Raw genomic sequence first — 25,490 nt, 5'->3', positions numbered from 1 at the left:
GCTCAGGATCGCCTTTGCTGGGGTCAAAGGACACTTGTCTGGTTCATCCAACTCAGATCACATACCAAGGTATCAGCCTTAAGCTGGCTTGCAGCCAGGTTTATTGAAGGTTGCAGATAAAATAACAAAAACAACAAAAGAAAACCTTGCCTGTCTGGCACTTACTATACATCAAGACGTCCCTGTCTATCAGCTGGAGGGCTTCTCAAAACCAAGCTTTCAGCAACCTTCTACTCACTTTTGAGCTCACTCACACAGACCGTCTGCGTTTCCAAACAGAGCTCCCTCACACAGAACCCCTGTCTGTGTCTCCAGTAGAGCTCCTCACACAGAACCCCTATCTGTGTCTACAGAGCTACTGACTGAGCTCCTGGCTCTATGTTATATCCCCACCCTGAGTGCTTCTTCATTAATTATCTCACAGATGAGAGTCTTCCACCTGCTACTTCACATAGGGGAGGAATCTTGGGCAAATTACTTCTCCCTTCCACCTCCAATCCTGCCATGGTGTCACAATATATATATATATATATATTATTTATTATGCAATCCTGTGTAAAGAATCTCAGGTATTACAAACACTTGGAAATAACTTTGTCTGTGAATTTGTGAGTTGATGGGTAATCCTTTAAAACTATGATGTTTAGCAGTGCCTATGCCCCCTAAGGAGGAAGCCCATGACAACCTACCCCTTTAAATACTGTCTGCTTCATAGCACCAGCATTTGTCCTCCTATAAAGCCATCCACTGTCAGGAATCCCCATAAACTTTGCAGCAATACAATCTCACTTGTGAAACCATTAAAGACCTTGGCACTTGATCCCTTATTTTAATGATCAGACCTCAAATGAAAATCTAAAGTTGTCTGGCATTGTTCATTTAAAGTTCATATGCAATGATCTCCGGGAATAAAATATTATATAGGTGATTTATGTCGTTCAACCTCAGTAAAATAAAGACACAAATAAAAGATTTAGAATTGGCAGAAGGGAACTAATTTGAAGAAGGTAATTTGTTGCTTTTGGGGTTTTTGGCCTGTACCAATGTGACAAATCTCATTGTTTCCCCTTCCCCTTGTCCTGATGTGATTTAGATCTTTTTTAGATTACCTGCATTCTAAGCATGCCTAGAACCATATTTTCCCTCATATTTAGTTTTCCAACCTAAAGTTTGCACCTGTGACAGCTATATTTCCCACCACAATCAGTTCCATTAGGAATCAGTTCCAAATGAGACCCTTTAGAATGAAAGAATCAATGTAAACAGTAATGAGGATTGTTAGGACAGATTAGTTGAACTGAATCTATTAGGGATATGATCACCCTGTATAAATGGTCTAGATAGAGAACTCATTTATATATTTACTGTAAAATGGGGTGCTGTTTGCATCTGGAGGAAAATAGGTTTAATCTATGCATAAGGAAGGGATTCTTTACAGTAAGGTCTGTGAAAATATGGAATAGGCTCCCTCAGAAAGTAGTTTTTGCACATTCTATAGATTGCTTTAGGAAACACTGGGTGCTGGGTACTGGAAAAATAGAAGAACAAAATGTAACTGGGTAATAATGTTTTAAAGTAAAGACAACAGACATTATTGATCCTGGGAACATCCAATTTCCTCACAGGATCGGGAAGAATTTTCTACCCCTGTTGAAGCAAATTGAATGTCATTAGAAAATCCACTTCCACAGCAGCAGATTCTTTATGGTAGGTTTAGATCTGCAGCAGGATCAAGTGATCTAGCATGACTCCTTGTGGCTGGCTACACATCTGTGTTCCGGAAGTGTTCAAATCCAGATTCTTTCACCTTCCATAGCCACTGGTATTCAAAATTAACAGCATGTTTTGGCTAGAAGTGTCCCCCAATATTTCTAACAACACTCTACGGAAGTGGTTAAAGTATATCACCTTTATTTGTAGGCATTGTGAATGAAGACCTAATGTTTGCCTATACAAGTCTACAAATTATATGGGGTGCACTTACTTACTGATTGCACTTACTGATTTTTTAAATATATATCTTTCTATCAATCTATCTATTCATTTATCCCAGTGTTTCTCAACCTAGGTTCCTCCAGAGGTTGCTAGACGTTTTTAAAGCATTGATCAAGTTATGCCTTTTAGGGGTCAGTTTAACTGATACCAATGATCTTTTTAGCTATATGTAAGGGTGACATTGTTCTCAATAGCCAGCTATGTAAGAGGCATTCTTCCCACTGGCCACCACACTAAAATACTGTGAGCTGTGGATATAATAGTTGTAGAAGGGGTTCTCTGAATACCAAAAATTTATTTCAAGGGTTTCCCCATGATAAAAAGTTTGAGAAACACTGATTTATCCTGTACATCAAACATGTTTTTTTTGCACACATATCCTTGGCAGAAACTGGTGCCATTCTACTTTTTTTTAGTTAACTTTAAAAAAAAAAAAAGGTATTACTTTTAAGCATTAGTACATATTAAGCCTACAATAAACATTGCTTTTTGTAAGAATTTGTGAAGAAAGACATGAAGTCTTTTTTTTTCTTCATGCAATTACTGGTTGTACTACAGCAAACAATCTGTTCAATACGGCCTCATATTTGGCAGCAAATCACAACTGGCTGCTGGAAGACAAACATTTTGGCTGAATATTCTAGCATCCTTGATGTTTTATTTATATTCTCATTTCTTATTGTGTTGAAGTCAGCTACTGTGTGAGATTGAGGGATTATTGTCCGCATAGTACACTTCTCTCGGCATCTCTCTACTCTTTATATGCTGTGAAGAAGTGTATGTTTAACTCCCACTGGGATTTAAACTTTGAAGTTCCAATGAACAAAGGGTTATGTGCCAAAGTCCAGTCATACAAATACCAACACAGAAATAATACATCAAAAAGGCAATATTTGGGACAAAATTTCTCTATAAATGCATAATTTGTGTTGCTTTTTTGCAATGCCTGATTTTCGAAAGGCTGACTTCCTCACATTATATGAAAAGTTATGAAATATATATATATATATATATATATATATATATATATTTATACATACATATACATTACACATCACATTACTTACATATACTTGCATGTATATTGAAAGACGGTATTAATACAGAGGCAAACGGCAAAGAACTACACGTGGGAGCAATGGGACCAATATGGAGGCATTTCATGTTGAAGGGTCAGCAACTACAAAATTGCAAATTGTCATAGGTTGATGGGAGTGAGAGTAGAAGTTGTCGTTTCCATGTGATGTGGACTGATAAATCAAAGATACGGTAAAAGTAGATAAATCATTTCACACATCATTTTAAGGAGAGAACCCCATAACAACTGTGAAATATGATGATGGTAATGGTATGGTTTGAAATTGATCTGTTGCTTTAGGGTCTGGACAGTTTGTGATCATTAAGTCAACTGTGAATTTTGCATTATATCATACTTCTTATTAGGAATGAGCGACAATGTTCCTGGCATTTTTATGAAAATTTCCTTGAACTTCCAATGGGTCCACGAAATTTGGGTGAACCAATTACGCGGACCTATCAGAAGTTACAGCAAATCATTACAGGAGCGATCCCCAGCACTAAAGGTTAAATGGGGACAGGTCTCCCCATTCAAAACCTCTAGTGCTCCCTGATTGGCTAAGGAAAGGAAAATCCTGATGACGCTTGAGCGAGATCCAGTTTAAAAATCTCATCCCTTCTTACTTTATACTTTAAAGCATAAATAGATCTGTAATAGTAGTGGTGCTCTCCACTGGTGGCCCTGGGCAAGATATATTTGACACAATATAGAAGCATCTTTGCATATAGAGAATAATCAGACCTGGAGGATGTATGTTTAATTTGTGATTTGAAGATACTAAAGGAATTCATCTTGGCAGATCTTTTACAATATAAATAGAGAAAAGTTCAGGGCTACCTGCGGATACCAGCACTACCCATCTGTCTTTAGTAGGACCAAAACCATAAATTAGGGCAGTTGATATTTTTGAATGTTTTTTTCTAGAGGAGATGTATCAGTGAAGCCAATCTCAAAACTCCTGATGAAGCAGAGTCTGCGAAACATGTTATATTTTAGAAGATATATTTTGTTTTTTTTTATTAGCAAAAGATATTAGATATGTCTTATTTTTAATTGTTTAAATAAATGAATTTTATTCAATATTGAAGGATGTGATTTGAGGGAAAGGTTGCTCTAATGTCCATTTAGGTACATGCAAATAGTATGGTAAGAAATCAAGTTACTGACCTAGCTAAAGCCGTGATTTGAGTCCAATTGAAATGTTAAAGTGAATCTGAAACAGGCACAAACATGTTATACCTGCAGGATAAATTATTTGTTCTGCATTAGGCACTTGAAATGTCAGACAAATTATGCAAAATGCATAAGGTGGTAGCAATACCTCCTATGGGTCATTTACTATTTTCACAGTACACATTGGGGTTCATTTACTAAAGAAATGTATGATGTTCATATAACAAAGTGAACTATTCCCTTGCAAGGGATATTTTGCTTAAATTAGTAAAAGAGATGGGGCTCTGCTGACCTCATGCATCCAATCATGTGTAAAGAAGGGATCCTGTTTTTTTAGATTTCCGTGTACATAATTTGTTATTTTTTGCAAGAGTGAATTTTCATCACATTTACTAAGCTTAATGACGTATCCCTTGTATCCCTCGATTCACCTTGGCAAGTGAACACCTAAATTCCTTTAGTTAATCAGCTCTTTGTATCTATTGATTTTTTTTTTGTTAAATGCATAAATGAAAAGACAAATTTTCCTTGTAGATCCAGTTTATCTGTATACACTGAAAGGAGGACTAAGGTTTGCCTGTATAGATATGTTTAAAATGTCATTTTTGTGTGTATTTCCATACATTTTGAATGCAGGATTTGAAAACAAATGTAAATCTAAAAAAAAAACATGATGCTTTGTTATGTAGCTGATGAAGGATATTGATTACTGTCCTATGCTGTATTTTATTGGTGTATTGAGTAAGCGAGAATTAAATGCGACTATCCATGGAAGGGTATTGTTGTGCTCTGTGTATATAGCATAAATTCTAAAGACTGTCTCATAAGTGATCAGAGAAATTGGAGTTTCTTTGATTTTCTGTTCATCTCATAATAACAAAGTAGAATTGTTTAGAGATAGCTCGTTTTTATGAAACAGCAGTTGGGAAGTCACCGTAATACAATGGATAGTGAACATAGATTATTTTAGGATCAGATAATTCTGCACAACAAATTCCACTGCAGAAATAATGCCAGCAGAACATTCCCCATAGCAAAGCAAAGACCTTGTCCAGTTTACCTAATATAAAAAGTAAGCACTTTGTATAAAACATATCAGGGTCTATGTGGAGATCTGCATTCCTTTGTTGATCCTCTTTGAATAACCATTTGTTGAGCAAAGAACACTTTACAGTATATATCTTCACATCATCCTGCTCAGTCAGCCAGCTTGCAGGACCATTTTTTTTTTTCCCAATACTCACATAAAGTAAATTGGTAAACTCTGCAACAGAAATAGGATGCAAATGGCAATGGCGTAATGGCCCCTCCAAAACCAACCATCTCTTCCACCCAGCTAACCTCTTCCCACCTCTTCCATCCGTTCACCCAGCAGACCAAGCTGTGGAGGTTACATTTAGAGAAGACGGCTTCTTTTCTGCCACCAAATTGCTGTTCATTGTGATAAAATGCACATCAGGCAATAGATCTGACCCCGTAGGAATATATCATTAACAGTTTATCACAAAATAAGCATTATTTTTCATTATCTGATCAAGAGTGAAATCTTATTATCTTGGCTCGCTCACATAACAAGGGTGAACTTCATCTCTGTAACCTTCTAAAATGTCTTTTTGTGTCCTCTAGCTAATTTCTTCTTTAATATTCATGGGTACTTTCGCATCATGCAACTTTGCCAGCGTATTGCGAAGGGCGGCCAGCAGGAGATCACCTAATGACATAGAGTACCAGCAGGTTATCACTGGGACTAATGAGGGACTGGCCAGCCATGTCCTTAATGTCTTTTATTTCCTTGTATCTACGTGACCGCAAAAATATGTTTGTGTCTTCATTATAAGAACCCCAAAGGATTGAAAAAGAAATACAATTCTATAAAGCAGCTCTAGAAGTTTATATTGGTCACACCATAGGCTGAGACGGGATGTTAGGCTGAGAGCTGTTATAATTTTACATGTCTGCAATTTTCTTGCATAATCTCAGCATGGGATGATGCATAGTTGTAGGTAATCTACATGGCAGTCATGGAAATAAAAATATTACCTATCACATACTCCTGTCTACTCATGCTGTAAAATAAACTAAATTATAAATGAACATGGAAAAATAAACCATTGAATACCAAATTTGCCTGGTATCATAAAAAACGCAGGGTACAATTTTGATTTGGGGTAACTGCCTTCTGCCTTGTCTATTTTCCTAATTTTGTGCTGTTGTATACTCACACAAATCTGTAACTATTTGATGTGCAACATACATTTTGTTGTCTATTGCAAAATTAGGCATGAAGACCTATCATTATTGGCCCAATTTCATCTTTATGATCCGTTACCCTGTGTTACATAAAGCATTTGAATAGACTTTCCAAAGTATAAATGCATGTACAATTTTTTAGCAATGGAGTTCATCACAATGCTTGGTGGTGCATTGTCTTCAGACTTTCTCAACCCCATCTGGGGTTTTACTCCTTCTCCACTCTGTCCACCCTGAAAAATAAAACTTTACCTTGAGCCTAATTAATGCTTTATCTTCTGACATTTGCTATAACCATAGCTTAGCTCCTAACCTTAATTCTTAAACAGCTGGACTTGTCCCATTAGGTACCAGATGTTAGATCCAATGAACAATGTCTACTCCAATTCCTTGTACTAAAACTGACAGATCTGTTAAAACTATGATAGAAGCACCAATAGGGGCAGTTCTTTAAAATGTTGTAGGCGTTGCATATTTGTCTTTACTGCATTTTAACAAAAACTGGGGTATTATCTTATAGGCCCGTGGGAGTTTTAAGGAGTTCGGACCCTTTTTCCACGTGTGCACATGCTGTAAAAAATGTTCTAAAATTTAAAGTAGTGACATGTCTTGGTGTATATTTAAAAAAAAAACATTGATTATAAAGTGTTACTATTGAACAGCAATGTGGTCAAATAGGCTGCATGCCACTTGTAGGTTACCTCCTCCTATCCCATTGTGCTTAACATTGGGTATGAGTTCTGTAGCTCACCAAGGTGAACTAGGCAGGGCTGGTAGATTCACTGTGCACATGAACTTACACATTCACTAGATTTCTGGGATCAGAGATATTTTTTAAACTGATATAACACTTCTATTTGTGTATTTAAAAATGTCTAAAACTACGTTGCTCCCAAATTCCTTACGACTGTCAATAAATATTTAGGGTGCTTGGCAAATGATAGCACTGTGCACCGTATAAAGTAATTGTGTGCATTCCAAATTCAAGTGCAAGAATTTTACTTTCTTTTCTAAATGTAAGCTATCAAATCTTCTGCATCTTACCTTGAGAAATAGGACAGCTATATCTTCAAAATTGGACTTCAAAGTCCATATGAGGTTATGTAATTTTTATAAAATTCTTGCATGGGAATTTGGTGTGGTGGCAGTTAACTTATAGAGTATATTTATATGTTTACCAGATTAAAAGAGAAAAAGTATGAGAAATAATTGTTATTAATATCGTTATTATTAGGATGGCACCAAGGGAAAGAAAAGTAATCACATAAAATTTTAAAACATATATATATATATATATATATATATATATATATATAAATATATTGTATTTGCCAGTTATAAATTTTTGAAAAAATATAAATGATTTATCAAATACTTAAGTCTAAATATTTCATTATGTCACAAATGATTGTGAAAACGAATGTTTAGGACTTGTTGGGTTGATGTGCTGTTACTGATTACTGGCAGCTGAATGCATTTTTCTAGGCAATAGCTGGGCTTGAAAACAACAATAGGCTCAATTTCTAGCATAATTTGTACTTCTTTATCAAAAACACTTAAAGAATTTCCATTAAATGCATACAAACCGCTTGGCAGTCATTCATTTCAAGTCTTCACAGGCGGTTAAGCAGATCCCCAAACTTACTGTATGCACTGACTGAAAAACTCCTGCAAAAAAAGACTTTTTAGCCTCTTTTATTTGATTTCATGAAAGCGACAGGGTTTGACAGTTCCTTGGTGTTTTCTTAGTAGTAAACTGGCTAGTAAACTGCTTTAAAAAAATCTTAAAAGCCCTTAGTGGTCCTTTAGGTTGAATGCCTAATAAAAGTCATGAGGATAGCACCGATTGTTAAGGTGTCAAGCAAGACACCTCAATCATTGAAATTTTACCATGGTTTGGTTTTCATAAGTCAAAACACTAAAAAATGAGTGCTGATTGGTTGCAAGGGTTCACTTTGCCAAGCTTGTTGTAAGTTAATTAAAGGCCTTGTTTTTCTCTAAAAACCTGAGTTTGTTCATCATTCAGAGTGACAGAATTTTCTTTAATATGAATTTTACATTTAGTAACTCCATTCATAAATCCCTATTTTAATCGTCCAGCATGAATACACCAAAAAAACCTTTCCAGCCCTTTACTAATTTAAATGGTAAGCAGATAGAGTATCACTTTTAATTCTGTGCAAAATTAGTCACTACTTATTAAGACAAAGAAGTGCGAGCATGCATTATGATGACTTTCAGATCAAGCTGTGTTATCATTAAAATAATTAAGATGTTTACTGATGTAGAAAATTTGATATTGGATCCATTTACCACATTTCCTATTTCATAGTAATCACTTTTAAATTTATGTGCTCAATTACACACTTCTATTGAATAAAAGGGTTAATCTCACAACAAATACATGCTGCACAATGATGTGGGTCTGTATAATCCAACATTTTCTATTAAGCTTGTAGGATAAAGTGTTTTCAGTTTTGAAGTTGGATTTGCCATTGACATGTGAACAGAGATCACAGGAACTACATTGGTTGGAGGCGTTGATCTGCAATGTAATGTCCAGCATTTAAAGGACCGGGCTAGCAGTCTTGGCATTGGTAACCCAACTTGAACCCCATTTAACCATCATATTTCCACAACTACTCTGCTATTTATGTACCCAATGTGTCATATGATTTGGGGATATGAAGCTGCTTTAAGGGAATAATGACCGATGTAGGCTTATTAGCCAGAACCACCTCATTGGGGTTCTTGGAGCTTATTTTTTTCACCTGAAAGCTTCTGTATGAAAGGTATACATACAAATTTAAACTAAGGAACCTAAGCATATAATGTAAATACTTACCTAAATGTCAATGCCTCAATTTAATGCAATACTAATCACCTAGAGACAAGCCCCTGCTAAGTCTCAGAAATTAGCTGCTTTGTTCCAGCACATAGTTGTTACTTAAGGCCTAGCATCTGCAGGGACAAGGACTGGTGAAGCACATGTGACTTACAAAGGCAGGACCGGGCCCCTGAGGAGAGAGATCAGAGGAAGGGGCCAAGAGTCTTACATAGGAATCAGTCAGCTAGGTGAGATATCTGAGTGCTAAGAGAGTATGAGGTCAATGGTCTGACAGGGGTCAGTTCAGGTGGCACGCAAAGGATCAGACAATAAAAAATAAATTAACAGACAGAAAAACAAAACCAGTTCAGAGAACTTCAAGAAGTATATATTTGGGCTATCAGGCCTCAGAGAGCAGGACCAGGACAGGATCAGATGGCAGCCATTGTCCTTAGGTTACAGGGTACGCAGGGTAATGTCCACATAGGACTAAGTGGATGACAACAGGGGAACTGGTTCCTTTTTACTGAAAACGAGTAATTATCATGTACATTATTAATTTTAGCACATTTCAGAATATTATTGAACTGGGGACTAGTATAGCAGCTGATGGGTTAACATCCGTTACATAAACTGAGGGGACATTATTATTATTAATATTAATATTATTATTAATATTAATATTATTAATAAATACCATAAAACATAATTATGATCCAACACTTTTCTATGTCTGATGACTTATTTTAGACCAGGATGTTCAACTAACTGTTCAGAATTTAAAAATACGATCTTACTAGCATTGAGTTTTGGAATTGTACCTGTCTACTTCATTTTCACAAAGTACGGTTTTACTAGTAGTCCAAATCTACTGCGCCACCATCCGTCCACAGCTTATCTTAGCCATTAAGATAGTTCCAATTGACAAAACTATTTAATGGGCATTTTGTTTTTAAAGGGATACTTGGTCCTGAGATACATGAAATTGTTTAAGATCTGTGTTAAGCATGCTCTATATATTTTAACCTTAAGACAAGACCAATTACAACTTGTTTGACACCATTACAATTTTCTTTATGCAGCAGATCCTACTTATTGTATTTTTCTATTTCTCCTGGTCAACTGCACAACTCTGGGTTTTTTTTTTTGTGAAAGAAAAATGAAAAAACAATTATTAGGACATTGAATAGGATGTCTGGTAAACAACTGAATGTCAAGATGAAATAGACATCCGAGATGGTAATATTAATATCTCTGTTCTTTTCAGTCATTCCAAAAGTCACAAAGCATCTGCTCTCCAACCCTGTGTTCACCTGCATCGTTCTTGCAGCCTGCATGGAGATAGCTGTAGTAGCTGGCTTTGCAGCTTTCCTGGGGAAATACCTAGAGCAGCAATTTAACTTGACAACATCATCTGCCAATCAACTGCTAGGTAAGAGGGAAAATAGAGACACACAATATAGAAATGTCTTAATTTGCGTGCAGTTTGATATGCCTATTAAGCTCTGTGGCTAAATTGTTCAAAAGTGCAATTTGGTATTGCTGCTGAATTGTAAAACATTAAATTTTATGTGTTGAAAAACCCCTTTGAATGCAGTTTCAATATATGGCTACTCCAACAGAAGAGCTATTTAACTTTGCTAAACCGGAAGCCTATTCCCAGACCTTGGATCCTAAGAGTTTCTATTAAAATATGAACCCTGTATAAGAACTAACGATACTAGATAAATCACCAGTAAGTCCAAAATCGTGTTAAAAGATCAGTTAGATGCAATAAAATTCAGTTTCTATGGTCATGAAAATCAAATAACAAATGTCCAGAATTCAATAATCAAGGTCAAAAGGGTTTATAAGGTTTAAATGGCCAGTATCATTAAAAATTAATGGAGGTTACCATTATTGAACTCTTCTTTGGGAATTCTTCTCATACTGATGCTTTGAATCTTATGTTGTTTGAGATAGTTAGTTCTGACATTTATTAATAATATGCTTCTAGCCCTGGGTCCGGGCATCTATCTTCGGAATGAGACGTGCAATAGCAGCCCCCCATACATACAGTATATCATTACATAGCCAAATTAAAGCCCAAATAAAGTCATAGAAATAGAAATGAAGTCAGATGGACATTGTACTAACAACTTTCAATTTCATAGTTTTACTTCTACTTTCCTAATGCAGTAGTTGTGCTATACAATTACAATACAACACAATACAAGTGTGTTCTGTAATTTAACAGACCTGATCAGACAAATCCCCTTCCTTTTGCTGAAATGAAAACTTATGGAAAATGGTAGAAACAATCAGTGACAATACTCTGCCTTCTTCTAGGAATGACAGCAATACCGTGTGCCTGTTTAGGCATTTTCCTAGGAGGACTTCTTGTGAAGAAACTAAGCTTATCTGCCCTGGGTGCCATCAGAATGGCGATGTTGGTAAACCTGGTGTCCACAGCTTGCTACGTGTCCTTCCTCTTCCTTGGCTGTGACACAGGACCTGTAGCGGGAGTAACTGTTCCCTATGGAAACATGTAAGTACTATCCAATTCCCATTTTCTGCGTTAGCATAACATGGTTTATACCAACCACTGATACTTTCTGCTCAGTGATGCAGTTTTGCCAAACTAAGCCACTGCTGTACAAAAGGTCAAGTTTACTTAATTTAAGCGATGAAACAGATGTCACTAAAAGATTTTATAGCCGAGCAGCTCTATAACACAAGCTGAGCAGAACACGCTGGTAAAGTCAGCCAGCCAGAATTTTTGGAAGGTCTTTTGTAAAAGGAGTTAGGAGTGACATGGGTACTTATTGCTTATTATCACATTTCTGTGCTTATATAAATCTCCGGCAATATGGATACACCATATTTAGTCATCTTCTGTTAGGTTTTTTATTTTTTGTGCAGGTGACTCGGAAAAACAGCCACTTAAAGCTATTAAAAGGAAAAAGTCAGGGACATTCATCCTTAATCCTTAATCCTTAATTGTTCTGAATCTGAATACATTAATAAAGCGACTCTTATAAATCCTGATCGACGGCTGCAAATAGGTCCGGTCTATACAAATAGATACATAAAGTGGCTGCTTTCTTTATAATAGTGTGAAAATTAAATAAAAACATTTTTTCATACAATGTGATTAAATATTCAGTATCTATAGGTTTATTAAACCTTTAAACACCGTATAAAGAAATCAGTACATTGCTTCTTGTTTAAAGTGTTTCTTTTTTACTACTTTTTTTTATTTTACATTTTTGCAAAGGAAACAGAGATTTGATGTTCTGGGAGGACACCCTCAATAAGAATGATCACACAATTTTACTTTTGTGTTAAAAAAACAATTTTCACAAGCGGAGATATTTTTGGGAAAATTAGGCTAATTTCCGCCATGCAGTTAATTTACATTTCTGATTTTGGAAGTGAGTTGCTAAACCCCTGAAAATGGTATTGTCATCAAAATTGTAGGTTATAAAGACTTTTGGGGAAAAGCGTTAAAAAAATGATATATTTTGTTCCTGTAACTCCAAGTTGGACAGAAAAATGCAATAGCTTCTAACAGCTTCTAAAAGTTAATATGAATATAGTATTGTCACCAAATTGCTGAGAAGGAAAGTGGGTATTGGAATATTAGGGGGGTGTTGGTATTGGAAATATATCCCAAGTGAGAAAGCTGTAAGAATTTCTTTTTAGTAATTCAAAGTTAAAATATAGTCAGTAAAAAGGAGCCTTATTGTGAGATTTGCATATTTCTCATTTCACTCATCGTGAACCCTCACTTTTGTTAAACACATAATACTTTTTATTTTTTAGCCTAAAATTTTGAAGGTATTAAAAAACAATACATCAAAAGAGAAAAAAAAAATATCCTCATCATAGGTGTCGGAAGATGCTAAATCAACCCCAGCATTGGTGTCAGTGGGAGAAATAACAACCCCTGGCATTGGCATTAGTGGATGCATTGACAAGCCCCAGTATTAGTGTCATTGACTGCAATAATACCCCTGGCATTTGCATCAGTGGATGCATTAGTAACCCCTAGCATTAGTGTCAGTGACTACAATAATACCACTATCATCAGTGCCAGTGGCCACAATAAAATCCCCTAGCACTGGTGTCAATGACTGGTATTATATCCCTTAAGACTGGTGTCAGCTTATTGAATTATTGGTATTAGTGATTGCAGTAAAAAAAAAAAAAAAACAGTTTTGGTGTTAATGGGTGTATTAATAAACTCCAATCTTGGTGTCTGCAAATGCAATTTTAACATCAGTGAACGCTATAAAACTCCCAAGTATTGAGGTCAGTATCGGTATTACAAAAACCCCAACAGGGTGTCAGTGGTTGCAGTAAAAAAAAATTAAAACTGGTAACATTGATGTCAGTAAAATAACCTGTAGTATTAGTGTCAGTGATCACAAAAATAACTCCATAGCAATGGTGCCATTGGCTGCAGAATCGACCCCTAGCTTTGATTACATTGTTAAACCCTAGCACTTGCTTCAGTGGACACTAAGAAAACATCCAACATTGGTATCCATGATTGCTATAAAAAACCTCCAGAATTGGTGTCAGTAATCCCCAAAGTAGCTCCCAGCACAGTGATTACTATAATAGCGTCCAGCATTGATGTAGTGCTAGTAAAACTCTATGGGATGGTTTCTAATCTTCTCTTTTGTTTCTGTTTAGCCATAAAGTATCACCCATAAGAAATTATTCATCTGGCAGTTGTGTTTGCTAGAAAGTCAGCATTGTATTAAAGTAAATTTGTAGCTTCTGCATAGATTTGACAAAGTTGGTATGCATGAACACATGTGGAATGCTTTACTGTATGTGGAAGAGCTGCATTTTACACTCTGACAGTCATAGAAATTAGTGCCATTAAAGTTTCTGTGGCTATAAATTATGCCTTCAAGAAAAAGGAGGTGCAATAACTCCATGATCAATGAGTAAAAGTCGGAAGGGTAGCAAGTAGGGCAAGTTAGTGGTTTAGGTTGGTAAAATAACTAAAGCCCAACAAATAGTCAGTACACATCACTCTTCTTTTTACTTCACATAATTCTTATCAATATACAAACTCTGTGCCCATGAAGATTTTGGAGTGTTCTAGTAGAATGTTGAAAAGATATTCAAGCATTGAAATGGCTTATGTTCTCCAGATTTTGGGTAATGTGCTTTAAATACCAGGCACCCTTTATTCCTTGGACCAATAGCATCTGTTACAGTTCTTCCACTAGTCTATGAAATATTGGTAATTCACTATCTTCTTTATTTGTAAAATTTTAAATGCATTTTATCAAGCTCTGAGAACTTACTACAAAAAGCTGGGACATTTTCAAAATTCAGAAATAGCAGATAGATTTCCGCTAGTCTAATACATAAATATCTAGAATGGCCATACTGTGACAGAGAACACTTCACAAAGTATTTCAGACAGTTTCAGCATTTATTGATGTTTAAACCAGGCAAGAGTGTTCAAAGTGCACTTCTTACCTGCTTTAAGCAGCAATAAATGTCACACCTGCGGTTTCAAAGTCTTTAAAGAGTACAGTGTGTTACTTTTCCCGACAATGATCCTTTGATATAATGGATCTTTATAAAGTTACAGACCATATACAATGCACTCCTGGACTCATAGATTACAGCTGCCATTTGAAAAATTACTCTTTGGTTGAGTAAATGAATGTGAATCGGTTAGCTCTTTTTAGAAAATTTACTAGAGAAATAGAGAGCTTTGATGGCTGAAGTAAAATAACCAACTGATAGTTATATAATAGACTAAATATGGACAATGTTGGCCACTGAATTTACCTATTTTAAAATATGTTGCCTATAAAAAATCATTTGTGCATGGGAAAAGTGAAGGTTTTTCAATCACAATCTATTAGATTCTTGCCACCATATTTTTTTAATTAAAAGCATGTAAAAAATATTTTAACTTATAATTACTTATAACTTATATATGAAATTTTTGTTTGTTCCAGTTTTATTTTTCAGTTATCCTCAGCATTATATTTCTTGAGACTTTATATACTAATAAGCCTTACTAGCAAGCTTCCTGCTGAGTTTTGGAAAAAAAATCTAAACCCATCCACTCAGTGTTGGGTCCTGAGCAATCATCTACTACTAGAAGTGCTAGAATGATTTCAAAATTGCCCTGCATGCTTAGCTTCTGATCCAACTAACATTTTATTGCTTAGGAGTAGGTATGAGGTTAGGGTTCACAAAGAATCTTCAGGATCTTTGGGTGAAAACTGCAACATTTGCTGCCACAAATAAAGAAAAACCTATACCGTGTCCATTGCTTTTGATCCCGGTTAGTTGTGTCACCAGAGACAATAATCTAAATAAGTCACACTCAACGTTTTTACCCTGAGGAACCCTTAAAAGAATTTTCTGGCCTCAGGGAACCCATACTAAAAACAATGCTTTAATGATCATTGGAAATATAAGCCTCCAACTGTAAATTGGTGAGCAGTAGAAAGGAATATATCCTACAGTGCTGGCTAGAATACCACTGTTATAGATTGTATGAACATCATTAGAGTGTGGGAAACCCCTATCCGCCTCTAGAGAAACTTCGGGGTTCCATGGAACAGAATGACTGCGATAACTTAGGCCCTGTTCTTTACAATGGGTGGACTCAAGATAGTCATGTTGTCAGTGTGTGTTAGAGCTGTATGGAAATGCTGACAAGTCTATGTAGGATAAAATGCAATTTTTAATGATCATTATTAGTAATATATACATTTTAGCATTGGCACATGCCCTACTCCCCACCCCATGACATTTCCATGGCCTTTCATACCTTTTGTTTGAAAATAGCTTGCCTATTCTGCTCAAAAATGAATAACAGAAAGTACCCCTTCAAAAGGGATCTCTGGAATTGATCTTCAAAGATTCCATAAACTGTTTGCAACTCTAACCCAGGCATTTTGGCTTATCCCCCCTCATAATCTAACTAGGTATCCACAATGGCTGTGAACATCAGCCAATAGAATCTGTAATCTGATTGCCTGCTACTGACAGTAAGATTGTGTAGTGAGTTACCTCTACTCACCTGTGTTTTCTATGCGTTATATATAGTGTCGATCTAGTGGTAAGCTTCTATTAATGGTAGGCTTCCGTTAATGTTATCTTGTAAGGGATATGGTAAAAGCCACATTTTATAACTTCATACAGCTGATTGGAAATAAATTAGATCATTTTGGTAGATTGTTATATTACATGATTGTGCAAGGATTGAACTGTTAGATTGTAAAATTTTGTGAGCTTTAATGATATTTGATTTAATACTATGAACTTTTGATGTAGTTGAGAAAGACTAGGAACTCAAATCAAGTTTTTACTCTTGGGAGTGCAAAAAAGAAAGTGCCAAAAGCAGCATGTGCAGTCCAAATTTAGCTTTATTTAGACTATTGTGTAAAAAAAAGAAACAAAAAAAAAATATCTTTGAGAGGTACAAAGGGACTATGCAGTTGCTAGTTAACTATTATCTCAGAATATCTCCACTGTTATCAGTCATATGCATACTTTGTTCAACAGTACCAAGCCCTGATGAAAATTAGTTGTTTTTTTTTTATACATAAAATTAAAAAAAAATTAAAATAGACATTGTAAGTTGTGCATATAGCGCTTTTCCTCTTGCACACAAGGTTTATGCTCAAGCAAGGGCTGACCTTTGTCCACCATTACTTGGGGAGGGGCCTCTATATTACATTTCTTGGTTTTGGATATTGCTTCCAATTTGAGCTCCATGTAACAGATCACAGACATGTATTTAAAAAAAATATCTCCATTGTCTTATATGATTTTTACCCTACAGGTTATACTTTGTGTAAATCAAATGTAGGTGTTTTTCTTTTTGTTTCTTAGTTCTTCGGGGTACTCATTCGATCACCCGCCTCCCTGTAACAGTGGCTGTGAATGTCACAATGACACCTTCACTCCTGTCTGTGGTGCTGATGGTATAACCTACCTGTCTGCCTGCTTTGCTGGCTGCACAAAAGTGGTAAGTTCTAAAATGACTCTCTTGCATTGTAATATAAACATGTGCAAACCCTGTGACTTATGGGCATTATTTAATGAACCAAAAACATCCAGGAGCATTGGACTCTCTAACTTGCCCAAAACTGTGGGAAGCATGCTGGCTATCACCTAATGCAATACTACATGGACCCCCTTCCACTCCTGAAACTACATACCCTATGTAGTTGAAACACATTCCTTATACTTGACTTCCATATTGCTGGGCATGCCAAACAGCTGAAATCTCAAGAGAAGATATTCAAGTCCTTTGCAAGAACATCTCATGAGACGTCACCTTCTGCATTATGCACAGCTCTACCCTATGGGGGGGGTGGATCCGGCCAGTGAAAATGGACTTTACATTTTAGTGGAAGGTGTGCTTTAAGCTGCCAATTTGCAGCTGAAGATATTTATTATTTGTAGTAGGTCACAGTGCTCATACTAGGTCATGGTATTCACATTCAGAAAGTTTTTAGTTACATTAATACAGCAAGAGTCACTGGAAGCCTCTTAAAGGATAGCCTACTTTTGGGCCCAGGAGTCTTTGTGCCCACTGTTCCTGATGTAGTTTTTTTACCCTATTAGGGTGAAAACTAGTCTCGGGCTGCTAAAACACCACCCATTTTTTTTAATAGCAGACAGCGAGTTTTTATATCCAGACCATAACCTATAGTACTAGTCAATACCTTCCTGTTTTTAGGAAGTGACTATTCCACAGACTTTTGCTTTTAGACATACCTTAGTAAATCCTTAAGCCACAGTATGTACTCATGCTTAACAATTGCCACTGGAAATGGTTGTTAGTGATTGTGCTCATTGACAGTGGAACTAACGGACATTATTCTATGAGAGGGTTGGCGTGAGGCAGAGGCATATCATTCTGTTCTCTCTATTAGGAAACGAATGTGATCATTTTTGTTAGTCATTTACTAATTCATGATGGATCACCAAGCCATGTTGGGAACCCCTGTATTCGCTAATTGACAAAATGTGCATATGAGGTTTCTGGGCTAGTTCACATTTCAAGCGAGTCTTGCCATTTAGTGACACTTTGTAAATCTGGCAAAATGTTAGGACAATGTAAACTCACTTGTTCTCACTGAGACATATGCATGCTATTACTTTGCCTCTATTGGCTTTCATGCAAATTCTGCTGGACCATTTTGGTGGCACAGAAAATTATTTTGAAATCAATAGGATTTATTAGAAAATACATGTCAGCACAGAAAAAATCTCTAGCAGGTGGCTGTAAATAAGAACCTGGATGTCTCTGCTCCAAAAGCCCAATATGTAGGCCTAAGGCTGCCAGATATGGGTACAGGTCTGTCCAGAGCTTGGTATAGCTCGAGTTAGCTGCAAACCTATGATGCTATCCAAAAGAGTTTCATTGCTTTCAACATATACAGACAAAGGTCCCAGTAAGGATACTTCTGAGCTAAAGTGTTTCACACCAGGTATTTTCCTTAATGAAGAGACCAATTTAGGGTGAACCACATCAGTAAACCCTCCGTGTATTTTATGTGATATGACATCATTGGAGTGAGACTTATTGTCCTGTTACATGTGCAATGTTTGTGGGGGTAGTTAGTGCCTGGTAAAAACACCAGTCCCCACCTGTAAAGAGCAAGCCAGTGCCTGCTCAAAGCCAAAGTCAGCACCTTCTAGAAAAGCCAATCAGTTCTACCTTTTTGTTTAGTGCTTGCAGTGTGAAGGAGCCCTTACGGCTCAAACTTCTCAGACTGTTTTTTGGATCACCCAGGTTCACTGATGAAAGTGTATCTTCTCCAGTCTTTGAGTACTTTAATAAACCAGTCCCATGGTAAATATAAGTGAGGAACATATGGGAAGGAATATTAGAAAATCCATGGCCACATATTGAATTTTTATTACTTGTATATTTGCTTTTTTCAGAAAGAATGACTGTAATCTCCCTCATTCAAATTTTGTTTATTTGTACAATGTTAGATAAGTGCTATAGTACAGATAGCTCATTTTAAACACAGCATTAACCATAGGAAGCAATTTCCTGCTTCCCAAGTCTTCATCTTATTGAGACAATTACAGACTGGGAATAAAATGCGTGCTGATTCATTGATAATTCTCTCATCTCCTATTCATTAAGAATAGGCTATTTGCCTTTTCAGCACACACTTATTTCTCTCACTGTTAATACAGATACAATTTACTGGGTTCTCATCTCTAAAGTAGGAGAAAAATTGGAGGGTGAGTTGCACATTATGGTCAAGTAGCGCAGGACTAAATTAGCACAACATTAGCCAGGATTGTAATTCTGGGGATAGCCTAGCAGATCCCCTGGTGCATGAACAAGGAAAATGTTTTGTGTATGACAGTGTCTGACTATAAAAAGAAAATTAGTTTCTGTATTGTGTACAGTACAACCTGTAAAATGCAGTGATACTGTACAAATGGTACTAGTACCTAGAAATCATTCAGATTAGTGGAAGCACCATGAGTTCTGGTTGGTTGCTGTGGTTACTGTCATTGTTTTCATGCAGGGTCATCATCATATACAGTATTTTTGGGCCCAATGCTAGCTGGACCCCCTGCCACACTTCCCTTATGCCCAAAAATTCCAGCTTTGCCAAAGTCAAGTCGAAAGACAGGAATAACACACAGGGGAGTCAGTACATTAGAACAGATCCAGCACTTGCTAGATCTTGGGGTCCCCAGAACAACTTGCCAGCTGTCAGCTGTCCCTGAATAAAAGCTTTACTGACCCAGGCCTGGTACCTTATCCCCTTTGTCCCCCATGTTGGCGCCCTTGTTTTTGGGGTCTGCTATAGGAATACATAATCCCTATCTTTATACTTGTATATACTCCAGTTTGATCTGTTAAATATACAATAGGAAACATTTTGTTATATCTATTTGGTACTGTAAGTGCAAAAACATGCAGAAAAAGCATAAACTTCTTTTTCTTTAAATAAACATTATAAAGCTTGTATTACTTTTATCTTACTTATTTACTCTATATACTTTTGATTTATGCCTGCCCTATTACCCATAAAAATGACTCACTTTATAAACCTCAGACCCGCTAAGCTTTATTCATAAATGTTGACATGTTCTCCCTGCTTTCATAGACTTTTCCTCTTACAGCTGGCCCAGATTTCAGGAATAACTAAAATATACATAATGTTCTACCAGCCAAAATTTAAATAATTCGAAATTTCTTATATAGTTGTCCAGCATCTTTTTTGAATCGGAGGAGTTTAGAAGGTAACACAGGGCAGAGAAAAGAAAGTTTAAATTCCTAAACCGCAGATAACATGAGCAGTATGTGGTAGGGGCTTTTCTAGGATGGCGACCAACACAGACATGAAATAGAGGAGCTCCGAATGCTGCCGAATTCTACCTAACACTGACTTATTCATATTACAGTGTTTTTGTTGTTCTCCATTTTTGGAGCATTTATCCCTCAAAGAAAGAAAGGCCCACTGCAAAATAGGAGCAGGGCCTTAATGACAGTAGTGTAAGGGGCTGCCCAGCGAAGGATGAAAAGGGGGGAGTTAGAAGGAAAGAAGGGAGAAAGAGTTAAAGATTTGAAAGATGCGTTGGGAGGAGCAGAAAGGGATAAGGGAAAGTCCAAGGGGGGGTGGAATAAGGGCACAGATATAGGGGGGGCTGTGTCGGAAGTCGTCACAGTTTTTACAAGAAGAACATTCCCACCCACCCTCCCTGGACTTTAGGCGAGTTAGTATATTGGCGCTTGGGGTCTGGGGGAAGGTAAGTGGCCTGTGGTAATTCAGTGGTGAAGGGGCATCCTGGGTGGTGGAGTGCCCCTTTAAGTTGGTTTGGGTGGGCCCTTGAGGCAGGGTTGGGCCTAGGGACCATAACGGTGGTAATGGTGGGTTGCAACTATTGCAACAGGAGGCGGGACCTTCCAAGACCTGCAGCCTGGGTAAATAACTAATGGAAGTAGACTGAAAGGATAGTCTAAAGTTTGGGGGGTGTTAATATTTTGAAATGTTGGGAGGTATTAAAAAGGTTATTATTAAGAGTTATTAATAGTTATTTATAGCTATTTACAGTTTGAAGGTTATTATTAATGTTATGTATGGTATTTATGGTTAATTAAAATAATATATAGTTATTTTGTATTTATGGTTATTTATGCAAATGTTATGTTAAATTATTTGTTGTGTATAAATAAACGGCTGCTTGCCAGACAGTTTTAGGTTCAAAAAGGTGTTGAGTTTTTGATAAAGGGGAAGGGGGTAAGAAGGGGAAAGGTTGGCAAGAAAAAGGAAGATTAAGAAATGATTAAAGTATAGAGAGAGGGGTAAGTATCGGTGGAGGAAGGAGTGAATGAAAGGGGGGGGGGTTAAAAGAAGAAAGGATCAGGGGCATGGGATCTGCACTACCCTAGTCATGAGCAATGACTACAATAAACAGGTGACAATGAAGGGCAGAACATGATAGGAATACCCACCATACACCAATCCAACATGGCTACCCAAAGTAGCCAGCCTTATGTCTTGGTTCTTCAATGTAACATGTTAGAAGGTAACATTTTTATTTCTTTTATTTGTTCAGCATATGCAAGTCTTCTACTTCTTATTCACAACAGTGCTTGGCAACCACAAAGTCCATCATCTTCAACCAGCTTAAGTGAATGTTCCCATAATCTTAGCAATGAACTCTTTTATACAAAAGCTTCTGTAAGTAGGTGTTGTTCTGATATGGAGAAAGAAAAAAAATATTTATTAATCCTCTGTAAATGATGTTCTCAGTGGGAGTTTAAAGCGAGGTGTGTATATAAATAAAGCTTATGATAATTGGTAGATTACTATGCACTGCTTAATTGCCATTTGGCAGTTCCTCTTGATAACTTGCTTATAAATGGCACAAAAAAAAATCTTTTGCATACCCTTTGCTTTACATTTTTTTTTTCATCTAGAATCTGACTGGCTGCTCGTGTGTCATGTCTGTCCCTATGGAGAACAGCACAGTTGTTCCTGGAAAATGTCCCAGCCCTGGATGCCAGGAGGCCTTTCTCACATTCCTGTGTGTGATGTGTGTTTGCAGCATGATTGGCGCAATGGCCCAGACTCCATCTGTCATTATTCTTATCAGGTGAGATAGCGGAGATGCCCCCTGGGCTGTTGTATTAGGAGCACTAAATAATACAAACTTTTGCTGCTGCCACGAAAATAATGAGCACAACTATTTCTTATTGCACCAAGAATACAGCTAGGACTCAAGTTAAATACTATATTGCTTTATTGTAGATTGCGTTTGTTGGTGGCAATCAGATCTGCTGAAATCGGAAATCTTACATTGTAAACTCTTTCCGGCAAGGTCTTCTCCTCCTCCTGTGTCACTGTCTATGTCTGTCTGCCATTTGCAACTCTTATTTAATGTACAGCACTACGTAATATTTTGGCACTATATAAATACTGTTAATAATATTATTAATAATAATAATAATAATAATAATAAGTGGTGCAGGAGACAACAGTTGATCTTCTATGTTAAGGTTTCGCAAGAAATAGTAATTATTTGCTGGTCATAGCTTACAACTACTGTAATAGTGAATGCCTAATCTAAGCCCTACTGAACATAATAAAATCTAACTGCGCAGTTTCCTTTAGATCTAACACCTTCATATTGCAAGGGCCTGCCTGCGTGAATACTGGATGATTGGATAGTTTACTTAGTTTTCATATCACATGTGGTCACATTTACCAGGTTTGGTAAATATAAAGTTTATTATACAAAGAGGATATGGACAGATGCGTAGATAATGCTTTAAAGAGATTTTCAATGCATTGGGGTTGTTTTAATAAAGCAAAATAGGCTATTGATATAGCAATTGAATTTGAAAAAAAGGGATACTTTACCTAGCCTAGTAAGTTAGAAAAGGATCTACTGACTTCACTAATCCAATCATGTTCAAGGAATATTCTATTTTTTTCCTTGCATCTGATTGGTTCTTTTCTGCAAATTCACTAAACTGCTGTAAGGGTTGGAATTTCCCCAAAACCAAGACTTGTTAGAAACAAATATATCTAAATGTACTCGCCTAATACTATGGTCACATTATACCTCAATCCCAAGTCGTTTCTCTTCCTCAGATTACAACAAATGAGGCCAGATGTATAGGTCAGTGCCTGCCAGCGTACTATGGATGCTATTGACCGTCCAGTGGTGGGGTCCAGTAAAGATGCATGAAAGGCATGCAGAGGCAGTGTAGTTAGTGTAAAGGGTAGGAGATCATCAGACGCGGCCACATCTGCAGCTCTTGATCATCCTTCCCCAGCATCTTTACATAGTACTGTCAAATGTCCGGGACAGCAGATTTAAGTGAGTATATTTTGGTCACATAATAAGGTAAAAAATAAAAAAGTAGGATGTGTTACAAGAAGGGAATGTGGTGGTGGGGTATGATTGAGGATCTAGCTTTTACCCAGAGACCTATACACACACATACATGCACATGCATTTCCAGTGGTCACTAACATTTTCAGGCCTACGGACCACTAAACTTATGGGCTCCGGACTGCATATGTGCGGGGAGCTGTGTGTCACTCAAAGGGGAAGAAACTTCCCCCCTAGTGACGTCATGATGCCAGAACCAGAGACACAACCCGCCAACCATACGGGAGACATGATCCACAGCTCTGGCCAGTGCACCTCCCAACGGGGTCCTTCTCATCCTCCATTTCCAAAGGACTAAGCCTAATAGAAGCTGTTAATGCTGCCAGTGACATTCATTGTTTCTGTCCCTGCTTTTCACCTCTTTGACTAACCAAACTGAACTGGAAAGAGATATCAATTGTAAGCTTTGCCAGTAAAATGTTCATTAGATGTCACTCAGAGGTTAAACAACAATGCTCATGGATGTCACTTTTGGAGCATTGAAAAGAATAGTGGCTACTTTAACTTGTTGACAATAACTGAATTTCCTATTCACCAGCTATGAGCAGTGCTGCAACTTGTCAGCAGTCAGTCCCAGCGTTCTTTAAAAGGTAAAATCTCCGGTGGGTTTTGATTAGAAGTCTTTGTTCCTGTAGAAGCTGAAACAAGTTTCCAAATATACTGCAGCTGTCAGGCGTGTAGAGCTCATGACTATATGACATCTGTGCAAAGTCAAATGACACTCATGCCATGATTTTGTTAGTTGGTACAGAAATTTCCATTTATTCACGGTCATCCATTTACCAAAGATGAATACACATAGATGTACATATGTAATATTGTTTTCAGTTCTTGCTCAGTAATTCCCATTTTGATGAAAATATATTGGTATGGTTGGTTATGCTAAAGAGATGCAAGTTATTTTTTATCTGTGGTCTCTGTTTTTGTTCCCAGACATTCTGGGAAATGATAAGATAATATGGAAAGTGATAAAGGACATGCACAAAATTAAAACTATAAAATATCTCATAGAGAAACAAGGAAATGGTGCAGTGGGTTCTTATTACAATGGTGTCATCTCTCCCATATACTAGCAGAAACATATCCCAATAACAAGCTATGCAAATGTAAAACTTTATTTCATATGTATATATAAAATGTGATATATATATGATAGATCTGGTATATTCCCATGCTTTTTGTCATAGCATTTACTTATGTTTACACCACGAATAGCACAGTATAGCAAAAACAGATGATGTTAATTAATAGGAATAAAGGCACATAATAATCAGATTGCAAAATAAAATGTAAAAAGTGCACATGCATAAAAAAAAGTGTCATAGTTTAAACAACAACAGTACGTAGTGATAGATGTAGCTAGCAGCAATGTGGAGCAAACATTGGAGAATTTATCTGCAAAGACATTAAATATGTACAGATATACCCCAACTTGTGTGAATAACAACAATTAGATCAGCATAAAGGAAGGTGAGAATATAAGACTTGCCATTACTGATGAGTTTCTAATATTGGTATGATCATGGCTATCATGCTTATCTTTTGGCTTTAATACTTTCTGAGATTATTAAACTACAGTAAGCATGAAGATGGCGCACTGCCAAGGTTAGTATTTGGATTTGAATTGGGCCACTGCTTTTTAGGTGTCATTTAAACTGATTAAACAATATTCTGTTGAATTTATGTTATAAATATTGAAATCCGCAACGGCTTATGGGCTTGTTAGGGCACCCAGTGGTGGCCATA

At 36.8% G+C, this 25,490-nt stretch overlaps 1 protein-coding gene across 1 annotated transcript in view; it reads left to right on the top strand.

Moving 5' to 3' along the window:
* Positions 1-25,490, top strand: part of SLCO3A1 (solute carrier organic anion transporter family member 3A1) — a 212,853-nt gene that overhangs the window by 163,230 nt on the left and 24,133 nt on the right. The window contains exons 5-8 of the mRNA XM_072402691.1: positions 10,591-10,755; positions 11,652-11,850; positions 17,190-17,325; positions 22,264-22,439. Of these exons, the coding sequence (XP_072258792.1) occupies positions 10,591-10,755; positions 11,652-11,850; positions 17,190-17,325; positions 22,264-22,439 (676 nt within the window). The remainder of the gene's footprint in view (positions 1-10,590; positions 10,756-11,651; positions 11,851-17,189; positions 17,326-22,263; positions 22,440-25,490) is intronic.

Source organism: Pyxicephalus adspersus, chromosome 2 (genome assembly GCF_032062135.1).
Source record: "Pyxicephalus adspersus chromosome 2, UCB_Pads_2.0, whole genome shotgun sequence".
Lineage (NCBI taxonomy): Eukaryota > Metazoa > Chordata > Amphibia > Anura > Pyxicephalidae > Pyxicephalus > Pyxicephalus adspersus.
This window is presented reverse-complemented; position numbering and strand designations above follow the sequence as displayed.